This window comes from Ascochyta rabiei, chromosome 19, assembly GCF_004011695.2.
Source record: "Ascochyta rabiei chromosome 19, complete sequence".
NCBI classification, from domain to species: Eukaryota; Fungi; Ascomycota; class Dothideomycetes; order Pleosporales; family Didymellaceae; genus Ascochyta; species Ascochyta rabiei.
Window position 1 is genome coordinate 1335716 of NC_082423.1, and position 21941 is coordinate 1357656.

The 21941-nt window shown below is 41.3% G+C and overlaps 5 protein-coding genes across 7 annotated transcripts, besides 14 other annotated features; 3 read left to right on the top strand and 2 right to left on the bottom strand.

The window, feature by feature from the left end:
- Positions 1 to 3804: part of a mobile genetic element that runs on past the window's edge.
- Positions 1269 to 1432: a mobile genetic element.
- Positions 1284 to 1426: a mobile genetic element.
- Positions 3805 to 3835: 31 nt separating the features above from the next.
- Positions 3836 to 4614: a mobile genetic element.
- Positions 4615 to 5557: 943 nt separating this feature from the next.
- Positions 5558 to 5813: a mobile genetic element.
- A 129-nt stretch (positions 5814 to 5942) lies between these two features.
- Positions 5943 to 8872: a dispersed repeat.
- Positions 8766 to 8963: a dispersed repeat.
- Positions 8964 to 9404: a mobile genetic element.
- Positions 9177 to 9246: a tandem repeat.
- A 94-nt stretch (positions 9405 to 9498) lies between the features above and the next one.
- Positions 9499 to 9664: a mobile genetic element.
- Positions 9657 to 9810: a mobile genetic element.
- Positions 9811 to 10018: 208 nt separating this feature from the next.
- On the bottom strand, positions 10019 to 12290 carry EKO05_0010510 (uncharacterized protein; the record flags this gene model as incomplete). The annotated part of the gene is made up of 3 exons (XM_038947054.2): positions 10019 to 11813; positions 11877 to 12149; positions 12223 to 12290. The coding sequence occupies 3 exons, from the start codon at positions 12288 to 12290 to the stop codon at positions 10019 to 10021; spliced, it is 2136 nt and encodes a 711-aa protein (XP_038794163.2).
- Positions 12291 to 13055: 765 nt separating this feature from the next.
- Positions 13056 to 13732, top strand: EKO05_0010511 (uncharacterized protein; the record flags this gene model as incomplete). Its single annotated transcript, XM_038943083.2, has 2 exons — positions 13056 to 13254; positions 13307 to 13732. The coding sequence occupies exons 1-2, from the start codon at positions 13057 to 13059 to the stop codon at positions 13730 to 13732; spliced, it is 624 nt and encodes a 207-aa protein (XP_038794162.2). The 5' UTR covers position 13056.
- A 626-nt stretch (positions 13733 to 14358) lies between these two features.
- EKO05_0010512 (uncharacterized protein) lies at positions 14359 to 15504 on the bottom strand (the record flags this gene model as incomplete). Of its 2 annotated transcripts, XM_059637768.1 has the most annotated exons (5): positions 14359 to 14456; positions 14524 to 14762; positions 14821 to 14914; positions 14970 to 15063; positions 15130 to 15504. In XM_059637768.1, 5 exons carry the CDS (start codon positions 15502 to 15504, stop codon positions 14359 to 14361), a joined length of 900 nt encoding a protein of 299 aa, XP_059493751.1. The 2 variants fall into 2 exon arrangements, with proteins under 2 accessions (XP_059493751.1, XP_038794161.2); XM_038943135.2 differs by having other exon boundaries at positions 14359 to 14762.
- A 796-nt stretch (positions 15505 to 16300) lies between these two features.
- Positions 16301 to 18314, top strand: EKO05_0010513 (uncharacterized protein; the record flags this gene model as incomplete). The annotated part of the gene is made up of 8 exons (XM_059637769.1): positions 16301 to 16435; positions 16498 to 16972; positions 17029 to 17321; positions 17408 to 17643; positions 17709 to 17793; positions 17867 to 17898; positions 17969 to 18100; positions 18152 to 18314. The coding sequence occupies 8 exons, from the start codon at positions 16301 to 16303 to the stop codon at positions 18312 to 18314; spliced, it is 1551 nt and encodes a 516-aa protein (XP_059493752.1).
- An 842-nt stretch (positions 18315 to 19156) lies between these two features.
- Positions 19157 to 19204: a mobile genetic element.
- A 960-nt stretch (positions 19205 to 20164) lies between these two features.
- On the top strand, positions 20165 to 21732 carry EKO05_0010514 (uncharacterized protein; the record flags this gene model as incomplete). 2 transcript variants are annotated; one of them, XM_059637771.1, is made up of 8 exons in its annotated part: positions 20165 to 20213; positions 20263 to 20414; positions 20469 to 20593; positions 20645 to 20765; positions 20821 to 20944; positions 21057 to 21281; positions 21351 to 21521; positions 21575 to 21732. In XM_059637771.1, 8 exons carry the CDS (start codon positions 20165 to 20167, stop codon positions 21730 to 21732), a joined length of 1125 nt encoding a protein of 374 aa, XP_059493754.1. The 2 variants fall into 2 exon arrangements, with proteins under 2 accessions (XP_059493754.1, XP_059493753.1); XM_059637770.1 differs by having other exon boundaries at positions 20263 to 20348.
- Positions 21732 to 21754: a tandem repeat.
- Positions 21737 to 21941: part of a mobile genetic element that runs on past the window's edge.

Here is a 21941-nt window from a genome sequence, read left to right on the forward strand (position 1 = left end):
AACCTAGACTTTCTAGCTATTACAGTCTAGTAGTCTAGGTTAAACTTTACAATCTACAACATATATAACTAAACAAACATATAAGGAAAAATAACAGTAGAGAGAAAGCTTCTAAATAGCCGCACTCTGCCTTACTTAATCCTACTAGGGGACTTTAACACCTACTACCCTTAGTAGGACCCTACTATAACTACTATAACACTAAAAGCTAGTAGTTTTATTGCCTAGATAGAAGAGTAAAACGTAGAGCTACTAAACAACCCTGGCACAGGCACCTTCTACAGGCTAAACATAAGTAGGGAAAGTGTTCTAGACCTTACCTTTGCTACACACAGGCTTGCAAACTAAATAGAAGACTAGCAAACCCTAGCAGGTATAGGCTTAGACTACCTAGGCATCCTATTTACAATTACATTGCCTAGAACACAACTCCTAAATAACTCTACTCCTTAGTGTAACACTAAGAAGGCAGACTAGGACCTATTTTAAAAGGAGCTAGTAAAGGAATTAGTAAAAAGCCCTGCTCTAAATACCACAAGCCCTAGACACTCTACTAGCACCTCCCTACTTCTTATCTAAGGAGAGGACAGAGAACTAGAGAAGCAGCTAGAAGCAATAGGGAAGGAGCTTACTACAGTAATAATAAACACAGCTAAAACTATAATCCTGTAAAGCTTTACTAGTACAAAAAGTAAACCTTAGTAGAACCTAGACCTAAAATTACTTAGGACAAATATGCTTAGCAAACAACGCCTCCTATAGAGAGAACTAGTAACTAGCCCTATAACCATATACATATAGAAAAGCGACTACCTAATTACTAGAAACAGATATCTATAAACAGTAAAAGCAGCAAAGCGCAACTACTAGAATTAATTACTAAAAAAAATAGGACACAAAATTAATCTTTAAGGTAATGTCTTATACTAGGTCTGTAGGTAACTAAAACATACCTGCTATACAAGGCCCTAGGGGAATAGAGAACTCCTTTTGAGGCAAGTGCTTAGCACTAAGAGACACTCTCTTCCCTAGCCTACCTTCCTCTCAGCCTATAGAGTGGAGAACCTACTAAGAAGGTAGCTAGGAATAGCCACCCCTTACTAAAGAAGAGCTAGAACACGCCTGCTCCTTACAAATCTAAAGTAGCTCCCTAAGACTAGATGCAATAAACTAGGAGATTATTACTACAGTATATAAAGCAGAAACAGACATATTCTTCTATGTGTTCTCTACCCTATTTAATTATAGGTACTACCCTTAAATCTAGAAAAGAGTAACAGGAATTATCCTAAAAAAGCCAAATAAACTAGAATATACAGCCCCTAAAGCCTATAGGGTAATTACTCTCCTAAGCTGCCTAGGCATAGTTGCAGAAAGACTAGTAGCTAAACAACTTAGCATACCAGCAGAAACAACTACCCTACTACACCCTTTATAACTAGGAGGAAGAGTACAAAAATCAGCAATAGACGCTTCTTTACTGCTACTAAACTAAGTGCAAGAACAAATAAAACTAAAGCGTACAATAACTATAGTGTTCCTAGACATTAAAGGAGCCTTTAACTACGTCTTACTAGGCTAACTACTTACTATCCTACAACAACTAAAGCTACTGTGCAGCCTAATAGCCTAGATCTAATCATTCCTCTTAAGACGCTAACTACAACTGTCCTTTAATAGAGAAATAGAAGAATTTAGCAATATAAACACTAGAATCCTATAAGGAAGACCTGTCTTACCTATTCTATTCCTAATATATATTAGACCTCTATTCTAGTTAATTACAAACTACTCGCTATCCTACCTAGACAACCTGGCTATTACAGTATTATCTACTAGCCTAAAGAAAAACATCTGCCTACTAGAAAGAGATATAGCTAGCCTATTTGCAAAAGGATCTAGCTATGCAATTTAGTTTAATGCGCTAAAAACTAAACTTATCTACTTTACTACAAGCTAAAAAGCAGAAAACAACACCCTTACCCTGCCAGACACGTCTATAATAACTCTAAAAAAGACTGTTAAATAGCTAGGAATCTACTTTAACAACAGGCTCTCCTTTAAGGAGCACGCCGCTACAAGGATTAGCTAAGCAAGAAACGCCTTCTACAGAATGTGCAGACTAGCAAACAGCAATAAAGGCCTTACACCTACTGCCCTCTAATAAATATACCTAGCCTGTGTTACTAGCATAGCAGACTATAGATGCCAGGTCTTCTAGAAGCAACAAGCTAGAATAGCAAAACAACTACGAGGACTACAGAACCTAGCACTTAGGAAAATCTTAGGCACCTTCTAAACCTTACCTTTAATCCCCTAAGAGGTAGAGGTAGCACTAGCCCCTCCTACAATAAGGCTAAACACTGTAATAAGAAAGTACGCCTTTAGAGCTAGGAAGCTCCTAAAGAACTACCCTATCTACACTGCTACAACACAGCTAAAATCCACCCTACAAAACACAGACCTAGACTCTAGCACAGAGCAAGGAGAAGTTAACTGTATTAGGCTAAGAATAGGACCTCCTATACAGCTTATGCAAATTACACAGTCTATAGAAAAAGCTATACCTAGAATAAGAGAAGAGAAACTAAAAGACTTCTACTTCTGCCCCTAGAACAAGGCTATTGCATACTAAACTGAAATCTTAAGACTACTAAAAGAAGAAGAAGCAAAAGTATACAAAACACAGATGCTACAAAGAGTAGGAAGTAATATACTAGCTATCTACACAGAAGCTTCTTCTATAGAGGAAGGCCTAGGGATAGAAGTAGGAATTACAGTCCTAGACTACAACTAAGAGCCTAAGGAAATCTAAACTACAAACTACAACATTAGCAAAGGCCAAATTGTATACAACAGAGAACTAGAAGGAATAATAAGAGGCTTTAAAATTGCAGCTACTATAGCTACTACAGGACAGGACGTCTAAGTCTTTGCAGACAACTAGGCAGCTATCCTAAGACTAAAAACTCCTTTAAACAAGCCTAGATAGGCTTAGCAAATACGCTGTATAAAGGCAGCTAAAACTATTAAAGATAAAAGAGCCACTATAAGCCTCAAATAGACCCCTAGCTACTAAGATATTGCAGGAAACAAGAAAGCAGAATTTCTAGTAAAAGAAGTAATAAAAAAGAGGCCTACCTCTAACGCTATAAGCATCACTCTAACTAGAATTTAAGTAAAGGCTATTACAACAGATAAATGGGATTACAAACTAGTTACCTACACAGCTAGAGTAATCCTAAGAAAAGCAGACACCTACGCAGTAAAATACTGGCTAGGACTAACAAACAGGATAAAACTACCTAAAAACACTAAACAAGAGGTAGCAAGTGCCTACTACTAACTGAAACTAGGACATAGATATAATAAAGCATACCTCTACAATATATAGAAGGTTAATAGCAAAAGATGTATCTGCAGATACACATAAACAACATAACACCTTCTACTTAGCTATAAAGAATACAAATAAGCAAGAAAAATAATATAGGACAACCTACAAGGACAACAACTTTTAATGCAACTACTACTACATACAACCTACGGAATTCTAGCTACTCTAGCTTTTATTTTAGACACTAAAATAGGCACCTATAAGTGGTACCTACAACAAACAACAGACACCTAAAAAATGCTGTTAACTCCCTAGACCATAGGCTCTTACTACAGGACTCGGAACCTATATTTACTATCTCCTTTTACAATCACGCTCCTTAAATTACTAGAGTAGCTTAACTGCTCTCGTCTTATATAGTCTTAGACTTACACAGGACGTTAAACTTATAAATTAAATTAAATCAAATTAAACCTTAAGATAGCAGGAGCTACTGCCTTAGCCCTAAAGAGCGATTAGTGCTATAATAGTATAGGAGTAGTAGGGTACGTTGTAGATAAAAGGGGCAGGCATCTAGCAACAAAAAAGGTTTAAAAGATTATCAACTAGCCCCCCTATACAACCCTAAAGGATGTCTAAATATTACTTAGACTTTGTGTTTACTACCGCATCTAGATTCCTAAATTTAGCCCTATTGCAGCACCTCTGTTCAACTTGCTCTAGAAAGATGCTAAGTTCTAATAGACTATTAAGGCAAGCTAGGCAATAGAGAAACTTAAAGCGTGTCTAACAACTACTCCTGCCTTAGTAACTATTAACTATACAGAACCTCTACAGCTAGTAATTATATTAGTAGACAGCAGCAAGAAAGGTTATGGAGCAGTTATTAAACAGGAAGACCTAATAGGCTGTTAGCACCTAGTGCGTTATAAATTAGGAGTCTGGTCTACTGCAGAATAAGGCTAGGACTTAGGCAAACATAAGTACAAAGCATTGTTACTAGCTCTTAAGAAATCCTAGCTATAGATAAATAGCATCTACTTTATTATTAAAATAGACACCCGCACCTTAGTAGATCAGCTTAACTAAAGTGCCACAGACCTTCTAGGAGCCCTAATTCCCTGATAGTTAGCCTTACTTAACATGTAGGAATTTAAGGTTTAACATGTTGCAGGAAAGAAGAACGTAGTAGCAGACGCACTCTCTAGACAACTAGAGAGAAAGGCATAGTAAGCCCTAAGCTAGCCTAGAGAAGATATTAAGGACTTTATTAATAAGCATCTTAGATCTATAACAATATTAAACAATATAATAAGCTATTAGGATCTGCAGCACGCGTACTAGGTAAACTTAATTAACCTTATAGTGTTAGAGTCTCTTTATACAGAATACTTCTATAATATTACATAATAGCTACTTACAATAAAGAACCCTAATAGTCTTTCCTAATTATTCCTACGCAAACTAAGAAAGAAGGCTTTAAAATTTACTGTTATTAACAATATCCTCTAGGCGAAAGCAGCACCTAATAAACTATTAAGACAAGTTATTAACAATCCTAACCAGTAGGAGGAGATTATCTGCACCCTACATAGCGAATCTAGGCATTAAGAAGAGAACAAACGTAGAAGAAGATCTAGTAGTAATACTTCTAGCTAAAGATGTTTAATTAGATTAAACAATACGTTAAGACATGTAAAGAATATCAATTCTACTCTGCCTAGCAGTTTAACAAACAACTGCACCCTATAGGTAGCCTTAATAGTCTATAGAAATAGATTATAATTAACGTTATATAGATGCCTAATAGAAGAGGAAACTACAAATATCTAGTAGTGTCTTAGGATTACATGTCTAGATACGTGGAAGCCTAGGCACTAGTTAAGAATAACTTAGTAAGTGTAGTTTAATTCCTAGAACAGGATATATTTGCAAGATAAAGTCTTCCCCTAAAGATATTAATAGACAGTAGACCTAAAAACTAAGTACAAGTTAAAGCGCTGACAATGCTTTATAGGATTTATTAGGTAATAGTAAGTACCTTCTACCCCTAGGCCTGAGGACCTATTAAGCAAGGACATAAAGATATTATTAGCGCGTTAAGAAAAATCACTAGTAACTAGACCTTAAACCTACACCTAGCGTTATAGGCAGACTAAGTTACAGTAACATAGTTAATAGGGGAGACGCTAATATACTTAGTGTGCAGGAGAAAGCATATCCTACTAATTAAATTACAGATACTAACCTAGAAGACCCTACTATAATCTAAAATCTAGACTACAGCAGAGCTACTAGCACTTAGAGCAAAACAATTCGAGCACAGGGGTAAGCAGCTTAGAGAGGCAGTAGATTATGTTGTTTAAGTAAGGGAACTAAATAAAGAATAGTTTAATAATTAAGCAACGCTTAGGCTGGTTCTAATAGACTATAGCGACTTAGTATTACTCTAAGACGTAGTCTGCGATATTAATATAAGCTAACTAAACAAACTTACAGTAAAATAGAAAGGTCTATTCTAAATTATAAAGAAAACAGACAAAGGAACATATATGTTAGAGGAGCTTAATAATGTAGTACTAAAAGGAATATACGCTAGGAATAGGTTAACTAAATTCTATTAACAAAAAACTGTAGACTAAAGGATAGTGCTGGCTAAGGACTTAGAAACGGAACCTAATAGACTACTAAAACAACAGTTAGTTAGGGTTTACCTGCTATAAACAATAATAGATAAGTAAAGAGCAGAGTACAAAGTATAGGACAATTTAAAAAAAAATGCTAACTAATAGAACTTGGCTAAGGGTCAGCTAAAGATTTAGGTAGGGGAAGGAGTCACAATAAGGAAATAAAAACTAAGATATGTTTTTTAGATTTTAATACTAGTAGAACTAAAGATAGCACTAGTAAAGGAACAAATTAAACAGCACTAAAAGAACCACTACGGCCGCTACAACTAGAATATTAGGGAGCATTACTAGGGCTATAGTAACAATGTTTAGAAAGGAGCTAGGAATAATTATTATAACCTTTAGCTAGAGGCATGTAAGAAGACTAAGCAGCAGGCTAAGCGCCTAGGGAGCTACAAGCTAAATCGCCCTTAAGAACCTAGCTGATAAAAGAAGACTAACAGCAATAACCTAGAGGCCTAATAGGGCGTAGCGGAGAACTAGAGAACAACAAGGGCTGCTAAAACTCTCTACAGCATCCTTAAAAATGCTAGGAGACCCCCCTAAAGAGATAAATACAGGACTGCAAGCAGAAGCAGTATAAGTTTTAGGAGAGAAGCTAGCTAAGCGCATAAACTGCCCTAACCCACTATTAGTAACTAGAGGAGAACTGCTAGGGGCATAGAGAGGCTTATCCAAGTCTATGTTATTAGCCTCTAATATAGTATTAGTATCTATTTAGCAACCTGCACAAGAAGCTAGAGCGCTAATAGCCTGTTTATTATTACTTAGAGGAGTATTCTAAAAACCTAAAGCCTGTAAAGGAGAAGTAGATTTCCTAGCCCTATAAATTGCTTCAGCAGTAGCAGCAAAAGTCTAGAGTTAATTAAAAAGGGAAGCACGAGGAAGAGTGCCTAATAACCCCTTGGAGCAAACTAAGTAAGCAATATCCTAAGCAGTAGAGATCTTGTAGCTATAGCTTGCTACCTCTTCCTCTAAGGTTTTCTAAGCGTCCTCCTAACTAGCGCTGAAATAATTATTAGCAAAGTAACTGTAACTAGTAAAGGAGTTATTAGTGTCTAAGTAAGAGTAATCTTTAGCGCAGCCTGCCTTGTAGTAGTTAGCCTTAGTAGGACTAGGCATTGTAGAAGCGGCACAACAAGTAACAGCTAAGAAGAAGTTAGCAGAAATAAGGCTTAATAGGATATTAGGACTTACTAAAAGAACAGTTCTTATAGCTGTTAGCAAAATACTTAGTGTAAGAGCCTAGTAGGTTAAGATTACTATTAGCATTATAAGCCTAAGCACATAGCGCAGACCTCTTCTAATAATAATTATAGTAAGTATTAGGATAGTTAGGGTTGTTATAAGTGGAGTATTTAAACAACAGCGTTAGTTATAGCAAGTAAGAACCTTTAAATAAGAGGACTATAGGCACTAATAGTATATAGAGGTTAGTAACTGTTATTAATAGCAGCTTAATAGTACTGCTGTTAGGCACTAAGAGTGTCTAGACACGCAGGATTGCTAGGAACTTAGGCGCGTAAAGAATAGTAGAGGTAATAAAAGAAGTAGGGTGCCTAGTTGTAGTATATAGCGTTAGAATTAATTTAGTAATTCTCTCTAGAAGGTAGGGCGTTAAACTAGCAGATACGTGCATAGGCAGCAGTAATGTTAAAAAAAAAGGAGGAAGATTAGCCCCTCTAATAAGGGCTGTTGTAAGAGCTCCTGTAATGTTATGCGCTAAGGTGCCGTCTATGCAGTTATTTAGGAAAGGAAGTACTAGAAAGAACTGTTAATAGCCTATTAGGGTTAAAAAGAGAAGAAATAAGGGTCTTATAAATAAGCTGAGCTTGTTCCTATAGAGAAAGACAACGAGCTTTAGTTAGGCTAACGCTAGAACCTGTGCGGCCTTAACCTCTAGGTAGGAGCTTCTTACTGCTGCTGCTGCTACTACGCTTAACTAGGAATCTAAGAGACAAGGTAGATATAACAAAAGAGGAGGTTAAAATAAGGGCCTAAAAGCCTTAATGTTATCAAAGGTTAAAGAGGTAGGGATTTAAGAAATTTAACAAAGTAGAAGTTAAAGATAATAAGGAAGAGAAGGAGCAGATCTGGGGCTGCTTATATAGATCCTGGCTGCTGCCTCCTCTATAGCTACTGTGCTTAGATGTGTTATTCTAAAGGGACCTAAAGCTAGTAAAAGTTGTTTACTATTATGTTAGTAAGAGCAATATTACCTAGTAAAAGGCGGTAGGTTGCTAGACTAGACTAAACAACCTACTAATTAGTAGGCCTAGGGCTAGAGGGTTATAGGTTCTTAAAACAGTCTAATAGGCTATTAGGTTGTCCTCCTTAAACAATATAGGCTAACAAACACACAAGCAGGAGATTTACTAGACAAATAAACAGCAGGCACCTAGACTTACCTTAGCTGTTATAGCAAACAGATTAGGTTACACGCAAGGATCTTTCTTAAAGTCCTAAATTAATAGGGCTTTAGGAATTAGTTGTAACAGGCTTAGATGCCTAAATGCTAGAGTAAACGTAGCTATGTAAGTACAAACTATTAAGTAACAGCCTAATAAACTGCTATGTAGTGCTAGGAGGTTGTTTAAAGTAAAGGGGCTTAGAGGCAAACACTAGTGGGTCTTCTGTTAGGGCAGACAGTGAAGCTACAGAAGGGCAGAATAACAGATAGAGACAGGCGTAAGCTTAAGAGGACTAAGCTCTTAGGGTAGGGGAGATGTGTAGTAGAGTAAAAGTACAGGGTTAACTAGTAAGGGCTTAGAAGGCTATTAGGGTTTAAGTGCATGTAATTATTAGGGGTGTTAACTAGCAAAGGCTTAAAGGGCCATTAGGGGTTAGAGGCACGTGATTGTTGGGAGGGTATATCAGATGATCTCAGCAAGCCATTAGGGCTCGCTATCGAAGACAACCACCTTATTGCATTAAGCAATATTCTTACCTACAATATTTATCTACTCTTAGTTATATTACTATACTGCCTTTAGTCTCCCTTAATAATTAAAGCCTGTAATAACAACTCCTGTTTATATATTGTCTATTATAAAGCTAGACTTTTTAAAATTTTAGGTGTTCTTACCTAGGATACTATACTTAGCTTTTGTATTCTCTACTAGGTAGTACTAGTCTCTAATCACCTAAGGATCCTTATATTAGGCTCTATTATAGTCATACTTATAATTAAACTTAATTTTAAGCTTCTACTAACGCTTAATAAAGTTAGCAGCCGAGTCCTTACTAATAAATAGCTAGTAGTGCTTAGTATGTAGAGAATTATAAATATCATCTATATTAGTAAGCACGCCTATCTAGCTCTAATAAATGCTAGACAATTACCTCCTTCTTAGTAATTGTTAGCCTTAATAATTTAGGCTTGTAATTGTGTTATAAAGAGGCTCTAGTAATATAGTTACTAGTTACTGCAGCGCGTAACTAAGATGTTGTTACGTCTTATTAGATAGCCTAGATTGATTGATTGATTGACGAGTTAAACGTTATGTGTGAGTCTACGACTATATAAGACCAGAGTAGTTAAGCTACTCTAGTAATTTAAGGAGCGTGTTTGTGTAAGGGGATAGTAAATGTGTGTTCGCAGTCCTATAGTGAGAGCCTATGCTCTAAGATTAATAGCCTAGAAAGTAAGCTGTATGTCTGCTTTATTTAAAAGCGTTTTCTTATTATTGCGTTAAGGCATTGTAGGTAGTATGGAGTTTAGTGTGGTCTTAGCAAAAGTGAGCGGACTGCTTGGGTTGAGCGGCATGCTTGTGGAGTACGTTAGTGTTGGTGTGGTCTTGGTAAAACCCGGTTACTTGCTTGTGCCGGTCACTCGCTTGTGGAGTACGCTATTGATTGACTATTTAGTTTTACTACAACACTACTCTCCTAACAAAATTGGAATGAGCAGGGATGCACTAGTGACGAAATTACATCACACATTGCAAATTTGTGCAGCCAGAAACAGGACGGACAAGGTTGAACCATATGTTTACTTGTATATCTTCCCTGGTCGGTCTCCTACCCAGCGTTCTGCCCATTTGATCATCATTTCCTGCCATTGGGCGAGATTATCTGACTTCGCTATCGTGTGGCCCTCATCTGGAAACATGAGAAACTGAGATGGCACGCCTAAAATCTGGCATGTGTTGTATGCTGCGAGGCTCTCAGATATGGGCACACGATAGTCAATGTCTCCATGAGTGAAAAACATTGGTGTTCTCCAACTTTGGCATAAGCGAGATGGATCCCACTTCGCCCACTGTTCAGGGTCCTCCCATGGGAAGCACCCAAAATCTGCCTTGTAAATGACAGGCAGGTCTCCACCCAGTAAGTTCCGGACGGAAAACACCCCTGCGTGCACAATCAGTGCGCAGAATCGAGCGGACAGACTGTTCCCCGCTATCCAGTTCATCATGTATCCACCAAAACTGTAGCCTGCTCCAACAACGCAAGACAAATCGACGAACGGCATGGATGTTTCCATGTGAGAGAAGAGACACTCGAGATCTCTTAGCGTCTTGTTGCCCCAGTTTTGATAGATTGAAGATGCGAATGGAACTCCGTATCCTGTCGAGCCGCTAATGTTTGGCGTGATGACCACATAACCTTGATCTGTCCAGAGTAACGGGTTCCAGACCCTCGCCCAGCAGTCTCTCCAAGCATCGTTCGGGCCTCCATGCAGTATAATGATCAGTGCATATCTTTTCTTAGGATCAAAACTCCCAGGCTTATGAACAAAAGCTGATACGGTGGTCTCGGCACCCTGGAAGGAGATCTTGTCATGTGTTGCAAAACAGGATGGAATGCAATGCTCAGCGATCAGGTCAACACGAGCTGGACAGTCCACACCCATTGACACAATCTCGATGATTCCTGCCCTATCAAATGTTGATCGGACCACCAAGAGGTTTTCCTGGCCTCCTGGTGCTGTTAAAGGAAACAGTGACGAGGTGCAGCCATCGCGTACTATTGGCATGTAAAACCCCTTCCAGGCCCTGGTTCCGTGACTTTGAGACAAGGAAATCTTCCAGACAGACATGCTACCTTCCTCATCTATGATAGCATAAAGAGTTGATGAGCTTTTGGAGCTCCAAGATATTGAAAGTATCCGCGGGTTCAAAGGGCCAGCACCTGTTCCCTGCTGAGCTGGAAAGAGACTGACCCGATACGTATCCTTGGGACTAGCAAGAGAAACGATAAAGACTGAATCGTGATCGAAACAGTTCTCCGAACTCTGGGACTGGAGAAATGTAGCAAAGAGTCCATCGTGGGAAACACAAAACGAATGGGGCATCCCAGTCCAGGTCTTCCAACCAAGTTGTGTTATCTTAGACACTCTGTCTTGGTCTAGCCAACGTTTCTCTAGATAGAAAAGCTCCCTGTGAACCAAGGTGGTATTCCCGATGTCAGTGTGTTCCGTAGAGAATAACAAGCCGTGTGGACTGAGTACGAAGGATACCCCATTCGGCCACAGCCCAAGACGTAGGTCGAGGCCCTCTAGGATATCGAGCGGAGGAGACTCTGAGAGACGCAACTCTAATCCCACTCTTTTCAGTAACATGAAATATATAGTAGATCTGACTTCCGCTTTAGGGCGGTAGCATTTTCCGAAGCGAAGAGGGAAATCGGTAAATAACATTCCGGAACCTCGGAATTCCGCCAAAGGGCTTTCTTCAACGGTTTTGGCCAGGGCCGATCCAAAAACGAGTCCGTATATTGAATTTGCGAGTTTTAGCAACTTCATGCGCGAAGCTACACATGGGACGCATCCAATCATCTGTTCCCTGCACTCAGAAGAAAAGTATTAGAGGAGATCTCTAGAATACTAGACAATAGGACATACTGACCTTGGAGAAGCACTCTCCATATCCATCGACCAAATTTGAGTTGTTTCATTACAGACGACGCTCCAAACAAGCACTTTGTGATCAAGCCACAGGGGTGAATCAAGTGACTGATTCCCGGGAATGACATAGTTTTGACCATCTGATATGCGTTTAACTCGGTTTGTAAGCAACTCAGAGCCATACAGTGTCCCACATCTGGCTTCTGAGAGAAGTATGTAGCTACAGTCGTGATTAGGCAGTACGTTTAGCCAACGGTGAACCTTCGACAAGGTTCTAAGGGAACCGGATGTTAGCAAAACGTCAGAAGGATTACATAGCAAACCTAAGCGCAGCAGGAATTACTTACTTCCACATAGGTCGAGGTTTACTAGTCTCCTCGCTCTGAAGCCCACATTCTGGATGCACTGTATCCATTCTGGTAGTGTAATAGGTCAAAATACAAAATTGTGTTCTCTTAGACACGGAAATCTTCCCTGGGAATTTTCAATATGGTAAAAAGTTTAGAAAAATAAGTGCAAAGCATAAATAACTGTCATTAGGCAGTAGCAGGTAAGAGAGTCCAAGATCGGCAGGTCTTGAGCCTACATTCCGGTAATTAGTAACCGAAAGACGTCGTTTAGATCGTTGATGCTGATGTCATTTCCAGGGTTTCTATTGAGGCATCATAATGGGTCCGGATGTCAAACTCAACGCATGGCCTCGTAAGCCGTAGGCCATTTCACTATGATCCGTAGCATGGGTTAGCTCAGTGGCTTACGTAGCATGCATATCGTGTGCAACCTACGTACCATCAATAGCTTCCGGAGCGTCCGGAGCGTCCGGAGCTTTGCTGTTACCTAGAACATAGTATGAATGGACAGAAGAATACCAGGGTTATCCCGTACAGTGGAGTGTACATTTAGTCAAAGTTTAAAACCCTTGAACACTGCGTAAGCTATGCCGTTGTACAGCGCTTAGCTGCATTTTAGACACGGGATGATTTTACTTAGAGGTTCGGCACTGAATCTCTTCGCCGATGTAAAAGCTAAACGGACCAGAGGGCGCATTAAACTTTGTGGAAACGGCAAAATATTGCTGAGGCAAGAATTGGTCAAATCCATGTTCATAGCTGCATGCAGCTATTTCTGGTACTCGGCTTCAGATAAAGCTCTCGGCGCGCGTTAAAGCGAAATAGTCAGAAATGCCGACAAATAGCGCAGACGGACCGAACCATTTCAATGACATAGTGACTTTGGCTTTGTTAGGACGCACTTTTCATATAAAGCCTGTCTTACCTACACGGCTCATATTCCTTAGCATTCATCTATCTACAAACACAGGACCATTCATCACTTCAACTTTTCTATCTATCTTTATATCTTACATCATGGCCACTACTGTATGTTGGAAACGAGAAATGCCTTGGATTTACAGTAAATAACTTTAGAAAGGAGTCCGTACGTACCGAGGACATCGTCTTCATCAACGAGGCCCAGTATGCCAATGTCAAAGCCGGCGTCGAGGCTGAGGACATCGTCTTCATCAATGAGGCCCAGTATGCCAATGTCAAAGCCGGCGTCGAGGCTGAGGACATCGTCTTCATCAATGAGGCCCAGTACGCCAATGTCAAAGCCGGCGTCGAGGCTGAAGACATCGTCTTCATCAACGAGGCCCAGTATGCCAATGTCAAAGCCGGCGTCGAGGCTGAGGACATCGTCTTCATCAATGAGGCCCAGTACGCCAATGTCAAAGCTGGCGTCGAGGCTGAAGACATCGTCTTCATCAATGAGGCCCAGTACGCCAATGTCAAAGCCGGCGTCGAGGCCAAAGATATTGTCTTCATCAACGAGGCCCAGTATCTTAGTGTATGCGCGTAGACATAGTGTCTTGAACAAGAAGACATCACTCAATGTCACGAACTTTTGTTCATGAAAAGTTGCTTAGTACCTTGGCCAATAATTCAATTACTTTGTGACAAACTCTACCAAACAACCTTTGATTTTGTGTTACAATTCTGAATCAAGCTGTTACGACTTGTCCCTCTTACTAACTATGTCAACACAGCAGACCTGTTGTGGATAGATCCACGGAGTGTCCCTGGATCACATTGTTATAGCGTCCGCGCGCACGTTAGGCACACAAAAGTGATACTGGTACTTAAGGTCTCCACTATCGCCGTGGTGTTTTGCGGCAACAGCCCGCTTAAGACAACTACGTTTCCAACGTTGGTCTAATTTTCTCGGCATTTGGGTAATAACTTGCATAGGCTGCTGCTACGCGTGGTTTCTCGAGTAGACGTGTGCGCCTTGAAAGTGAACCGGAATATACGCAGAGCAACGATCTTAAAGTATGTTATCATAAGCAGAGTTTATAATTGAATCTTGTCTACTCCAACGTGTAAGAAGACTTGAGCAGCTATTAAGAAAACAGTTCTCTGTGTTTTTTCATCCTTTCTTCACACAATCAGGCCTATCTGAGAGACCCTCGCTCTACTTGTAACACCTTAGTTAGAGCAAACGACCAGTATTCGAACCTCAATGCTTTCACGTTGTACACTGCATTTGTGCGGGTCGTTCCTCCAAAATGCAGTGTGAGGGCAGTCTGATAGTATGTAAGTACGACCACACGTCCACCTTGGAGGGAAAGGGGCGCATTGTTCTAAACCTACAACGTGTGCTACTCCGCTCTTCCGTGTCGTGCTGTTTGAATATAATGACCTCATCAATTTGTTGGTTACTCAACCAATACCACTTTTGCTCTTCGCAGGGAGCTGCATAATTTGTTTGACTGATATAGTCAGGGTTGACGATAAAGTCCCCATGAATGCATTTATCATGCTGAACTGTGGATGCATCGCAGATGGCAAGTTGACAGTCTTCAACTGGATTGTTTATCGGCTTCCAAAAACTAGGTTGGCTTCTCGTCAGTACTTAATCAAACAAACGAAACAAAATTGGTGACATGCTTTATCAATCGAACACGCTTCGATGCTAAGATGGTGTCGGTCTCTGCGCCCAACAATGCTCGGATACGTTTGTCCCCACCGTAGTAGTTACAGTCTACTCTAAAGTTAGTCGTTCGAAAGGGTGGGGTATTATAATATTCTACGCTTACCGTTGTGGACGTAGGTATCAGGGGCAAATGCTCGGAAATCTTGGCCAGTCATGTCGGCGTTGGCAAACATTTCGTCTTTCTTCGCAGTGCGAAACTATTTTACATACTCAGCAATAGTCGCATGTCTCGCACTCTTGCATGTGCTTGGAGAGATACTGACCACCCAATTGATGACTTTGACCTGCTCTACTTGTACTCCCTCTGCCGTCAATACGTCGCGAGCCAGCTGTTGGATTGCATCAAGATATCCACCAGGTTCTTTGATCGCCTCTTCATTTGCCGTAGACTGCTCAAACTTGTGCTGGATCGTAGTGAATCCATTCTTCTCAAGCGTCACTTGGCCTGGATCTAAGCCTCGAATGTCAGTGAGATGCTCTAGAGGGCCTTCCTCAAACAGCAAGTTATTCGTTGGAAAGCCCTCATCCACTTTACACGCAAGTGTGTACGGCCGAATAGCCTTGTAAATTTTAGATCGTTTGAGATATCTCAGCCGGGTCCAAATGTTTTGAGACGGGAGAAAAACGGAGGAAGTCATAGCGATGATGCGGTTAGGCAGTTACTGATCCAGGTGAAAGCCGAGGAACGAAGCTCATATAATGTTCCAATTGCCGATATTCTTTGGTAGAAACCTTAGCGTGCAGAGGAGTTATCTTTGATATGCCTAGAATTCGATTAGTTGCCTGCGGATGTAGCACCGTCGAGTTCACCGGCATGCCACCCAGTGTAGCACCGCGAATTCACCGCGACCTCACCGAAAAACCGCCGGCATGCGACCATTGTTGAGGCCTAGTAGAGGTCTTATTTTTCGGAAGCGATACACAGATACCGTCAAAGTTCGGTTCTTTGGCCAGCAGGGCACGGCACGCCCCGGATAACCCTAGATAAATCTACACTAATTATAACACGTTCCGATGGTTTGAAAACAGACTCCACAGCATTTTATTAGCACATCTTGGCCTATATCTAAGAGCGTCTACGTACAAGGAGGGTGCCTGAACAAAGTAGAAATACGAGCCGCTTGCACTGAGCATCTGGTGATCTTTTACAAGAAGAAAACCCTGGCTGCGGCAAATCGTATTGCTACTCCGTTCAGGCACCCCCTTTGTAATCGTCTTGCACATTACCCAGCAGCGGCCCCATCGTGCCGCCCCGTGCTAGCGTTTTGCCGAAGAATCGATTTTTTACGGTTTCTGGACACGACGGAAACGACTGGTCTAGTCGGGCCATGTCTTTCTCGAGTCAGCTCACGATCTAAGACAGCCTTTATGTGAACCTAGTACGATCAAGATCTTGTTTTACTTGATATGGATGGCCGACTCTCGAATATTTGAATGTTTGAAAACACTCCAATAAACTTCTGCAAAAGCTTCTGTCGAAACCAATTTGCCTTCGCAGCTGCACTTGAGATAGTTGCTGCAATCATGCCAAATCTTTGTTACTTGATAGTTGCAAGTGGTCTTGTGACGGTAAGGGCCCAGTTCTAGTCCGTACTGAGTGACAGAATCTATCCTGACCATCAAACCATAAGGTACTTTCAATAGCCCTCTACAGGCGGTTCTTCCATCCCCTCAGCAAATTCCCAGGACCCATCGCCTGTAGTGTCTCGCGTCTTCCGTGGGCATATCATGTGTGCGTAGGAGATTGGATACACAAAGTACATGCAATGCACGAAAGATACGGTTCTGTTGTACGAGTTGCACCGGACGAACTCTCATTCATTGACTCAGCTGCACTTCGGGACATTTATGGGCATCGTCCCGGAGGCGAATTTCCAAAAGCCATCCGTCTCTTTCGGGGAACGGACAAATTTCCAGTTTCTCTCCTGGTCACTCAAGACATTGAAGCACACCGCAAACTCCGTCGACGACTAGCACCTAGCTTCTCCGATCAGGCCATGCGATTGCAGGAGCCATCTATGATCCGCTATGTGGATCTGCTCCTCAACCGTTTGAATAAATTATGTGGTATTGGAAACCTTGAAGTCGATCTTTCGATGTGGTTTAGTAAGTTAAAATTTCTAACCCAACGTTCTGCACACAGCACTAACATCATATTACAGACTTCACTACTTTCGATATGATTGGTGACTTATCTTTTGGAGAATCGTTCCAATGTTTAGAGAACTCCGCTTATCATTCTTGGATCTCCGCCCTGAATAGAATGACTAGACAAGGTGCTTATTTTGTTGTTCTAGGTAACATGGGTTTCGAATGGCTTGTTACGCTCTTGTTCAAGACTGGGAGATTAACAAGCCGAAACAAAAATTCGAATCTTGTATCCGAAAAACTTCTTCGACGTATGCAAATACAGAGGCATGACTTCATAGAGGCCCTTCTAAGAGAAAACGAAAATGTACGCAACCCTTTCTCCAATTAACGTCAATCCATATTTGATTTTCTTGTTTGTAAGGTTGGACATGCTAATGGGAATCACAAAAGGACCAGCCATTACCTATGGAATCATTGACTGCAAATTGCAGCATGCTTATGCTCGGTGGCTCTGAAACCACCTCAACACTTCTTTGTGGCGTCACATTCCTTTTAGTCACTAACTTGGAGTCATACAAGAAAGCAGTGCGAGAAGTTCGTGACACCTTCAAGTGTCTCGATGATATCACTCTTACTTCCGTGTCCCAGCTTCATTTCATGCATGCCTGCATCAAAGAAGCGCTCAGGTATGTTGAGTTTGAGTTGTTTCGTACTACTATCAGTGCGTTAACAAAGACTTCGTCATGAGCAGACGATATCCACCCACTGCTGGAAGTCAACCCCGATTCGTCCCCCCAGGGGGGGCTAAGGTAGCAGGACATTTTGTCCCAGAGAAGGTAAACTGCCCTAAAGTCATTAATCTTCAGCCAAAGACGACAGAGAAACACTGACAAAATCTTAATGTTATAGACAGTCGTATCAATTTATCCTTTCGCGGCCAGGTATTTGAAAATTCATCCTTCCAATGAGGCCCTTAACTGTCACATCTTAGGAAGCTAATTTTTACTACAGTCTAAGCTCGACAAACTTTCGAAATCCCTTTGAATACTGCCCGGATCGACATCTAGATCCATCGAATACTGTGGATGATATGGCAGCATCCCAGCCTTTCAGTGTCGGTCCCAGAAACTGCATCGGAAGAAAGTAAGTCATTTACCACAATGTCCATGATCTCAAGACTAAAAATGTTCCTAGTTTGGTATTTGCACAGAGTCGTTTGATACTCGCAAGAATTTTGTTTTCTTTTGAAATCGAACTTGCTGAAAGTAGCCGCGATTGGATGAATCAAAAGCATCACATCTTGTGGGACAAACCTCCCCTGAACGTGTACCTAACTCCAGTAATGAGGGAATCATAGTGAGATAATGGCATATGATTTCCGGTCACTTTGACAAGGTGGAATTTGATCTCCGGGCGAGACTGGAGGAATCAAGTAGCGACAAGAGTCTATTGCTAGGTCCTGCCTTTTGAGGGTATTTGTGAGGCGCAGGCCCCAGAGGTACCTTCATCAGACACGGTGAGGTGATCTGAGACTAGTCGAGACCAAGAATATAGAGGCGTCAGACTTTACAATTACAACACCAGCAACTGATTTATAGAACTTAGTACTTAAAATATACTGTACTAGTGCAAAGAGTGATTGCCTGAGTAATCACTCAGATGTAAGGCATAAGAGAGGCATCCATTTGTCCCACCTGTCCATCTAAATCAATCCATCCGACACTCTCGAATCTCATCCATCTATCTCCTTACTCATTACCTACCTCTCCTCTCTCTCCACCTTCTAACGGGTACTTGAACCCTCCTGCTCAATTAGTGAGCTAATCAGGGGGCACAGTATAGTATACAGAGAGAGAAAGATTTCAGCCGGCATAGAGACAGTTCTGGCTATCTCACCCGTCCAGCCACGCCTCTCAGCACGCTCCTCAGCGCTAAGTCAATCCTCTCAGTGCTCATTCCCATCCTGCAGATCCGGCGCACACAGCAGATCTAGCGCATCCCGCAGATTGGGCAGATCCAGCGCATCCGGCACATTTAACAGATCCGGAGGCATACGTGGTACTGGCCAATCAGCATCTATCAGGAGATACCTATTAACTCACGATTGGATAGAGGCCTGCCTCTATTAGATTAAGATAGCCCATGATTAGCTTTCCATAGGACAGGATTCGTTAGTCTAATCTAATGATTGTACCAGATTCAATGCGGCGTTACGCGACTGCGGGCATTATGCGTACGGACACGATACCGCGCGTACAGACACAGTACCGGTAAACCCCAACCAACCCAACTATGACCTATTTACCAGCCTTTCCACCGACATGCCACCTAGTAACGCATTTTCTGGTGAACATCGTCTGTTTTAGGCTGTTTTGGGGCAAACCTCCGAGCTAGTCAGGTAACAATTAGGTAACAGTGCGGGGCTCTGCATATGCCAAGATATCGAGATCTAATTAGGATATGTCTATCTAGCAAGTTAGTACTGTAGCAACATTAATATACCCTAGTATAGCTTATTTTAAATACCTTATAATGTTTAGAACCCCCTATTAACCTCTACATAACCTACTAGTTAGCTACAACGTACTAGTATTAGCTAATTCTTAATCTAAATACACACTGTATCTTATTTACTTTAAGATTAGCTGCAGTTAGGATAATTGTAGGTTGCAACTACAGATAGGGATAAGCTGGGGCAGCTAATATAGGTACTGTTGTACTTACAAACTCCCCTACAATTATCTACAACTATTTTTAGGTCGCTATTTTGGCTGCAATTAATACTACTGTAATGCTGGAGAGTGACTGAAGGGGTGTTGTTGAGTGGTGGGTCACCACTAGCAATCTAATTAGCCCTCGGCGATTTCCTTAAAGAGCCTAGAACAGACGATGTTCACCAGAAAATCCGGTATGGCACCGCAAACTTCCCGGCATGCCGACCCATGAAGCATCGAGTATTCACCGACATGCCATCCGATATGGCACCGCAAACTTCCCGGCATGCCGATCTGTGAAGCATTGAGTATTGACCGACATACCGCTCAGTATACTACGGTAGATCTACCGGCATGTGACTATTGTTGAGGCTTGCTTTTCTCCTTGCTCTAGCTTTGTCCACTTGTAGTATATTGCACATGTTTGTTTGTTTGCCTTCTGAGCACCATCATCTTCACCACAAAAATCTGTTGGCTTTTCTGTAAAACCATCATGACGTCTCTTCTCTCACCCCCTATGCTATCGGTTACGAATCAGAATCGTATGTCTCTTTACTCTCCATACATTTGTCTTCGCTCACGAGTTTTAAGTGCGTTACGCTGAGCCCCATGTAATTGATTTTCAATCACTGCAAGCAGCGACTATCGAGGGTGCATTTGATCAATCTTTATTCGAGGTATTAAAGAACGCCGCGCCCACTGGACTTCTGCATATTGTTAATCATGGCCTTGATCCAAGCCTTGTACGACTTCTCGAGCTTGCAAGAGTTTTCTTATTCTAATAATTGGTTTTCTAGTTTCAGAAACTCCGAGCGATCACATACACATATATGATGACAGCAACAGCAGAGGAGAAGGATGCAGCGTCTACTGTAAACGGGACAGGTTCTTTCGAGGGTTACAAACCACGCACTGATGAAGAGTAAGCTTCGTTTTAATTTGATGCAATGCAAAATCAGTAACCCTTGGGAAGAAAGCGCAAAAGTGTCTTGCCAGTAATAGAAGAGTACAATTACGATTATCACTCCAGCGGAACGATAAATCGACCAAAGCTTATCAAAGACAACGAAGAGCCTTTATCTAAGATCTTCAATGTAAGTATACAACGGGACTACATGTAGAGGGTATGTACACGCTAACCACTTAAAGTTCTATCATCAGGAACTCACACCACACTTGTTGGATTTCATTGGCAAGTTCTGTGGGTTACAGCCTGGAGTTTTGCGGCAGACGCATGAAGAGTCCAGTGAAGTGGCGCATTTGCTTCTGTACCGTAAGTGCTTGACTACGAAAATTCTAACGTCAAGTCTCCTACTGCGTCACTGCTGTAAAGTGATGCGTCTTCTTCCTTTGGAAGTAAACAGTAACTAATCTTTACGACACAGATCCCAGATGGTACGAACATTTTGCAAGAAAAAGGGCGGCATACGCTGGTCACACAGACATCGGATCACTCACGTATCTATATGCAAATCCGGTGGCTAGCTTGCAGGTTTATGGTACGCGAGGTTGGGAATATGTTGCTTATATTCCCAACTCGATTGTCGTCAACATGGGAGATGCAATGCAATTTTTAACAAAAGGTATGATGAATGCAACACTTCACCGAGGTACGTAATACTTTTTTGTGCGCATAGAACGCGACGTAAGCTAACCATTAACTTCTTGGATACTTGTAGTTATCAAACCTACCTCCGATCAGAATGAGGCTATAAGAACGGCACTTGTTTACTTTGTTCATCCGAACCATTCTTCGATGTCTGCATCTTTATCACATTTCCAACAACTGCGAGCTCACTACACTCGCGAGACCAAAAAATCTCCAGGATGTCTCATCAATGGTATGGGTCGTAAGTTATGACCTTAACTGATTTTGCATGCAATTATTTAATGTCATTTGCAGTGAATCGAGTGATATCAAGCCTTTCGGCTATTAGAGAAGATCCATATCTCTCACTAGTTGACTATAAAGCGTGGGAATCATCAAGGAACGGTGGCTTAGTAGCTTCACCCCGAGAGTTTTGCGTCAATTTTGAGACCCTGGCTGTTAATTTGGTGTAATTGATTAATTGATTAATTGATTAGTTTAACGTCCTGTGTGAGTCTAAGATTATTTAAGACGAGAGCAGTTAAGCTACTCTAGTGATTTAAGGAGTGTGTTTGCGTAAAAGGATAGTAAATGTGTGTTTGCAGCCCTATAGTAAGAGCCTTCGCTCTTAGAAGTAAACAGAGGGTCTTAGACGTCTGTTGTTTATTGTAGGTACCACATA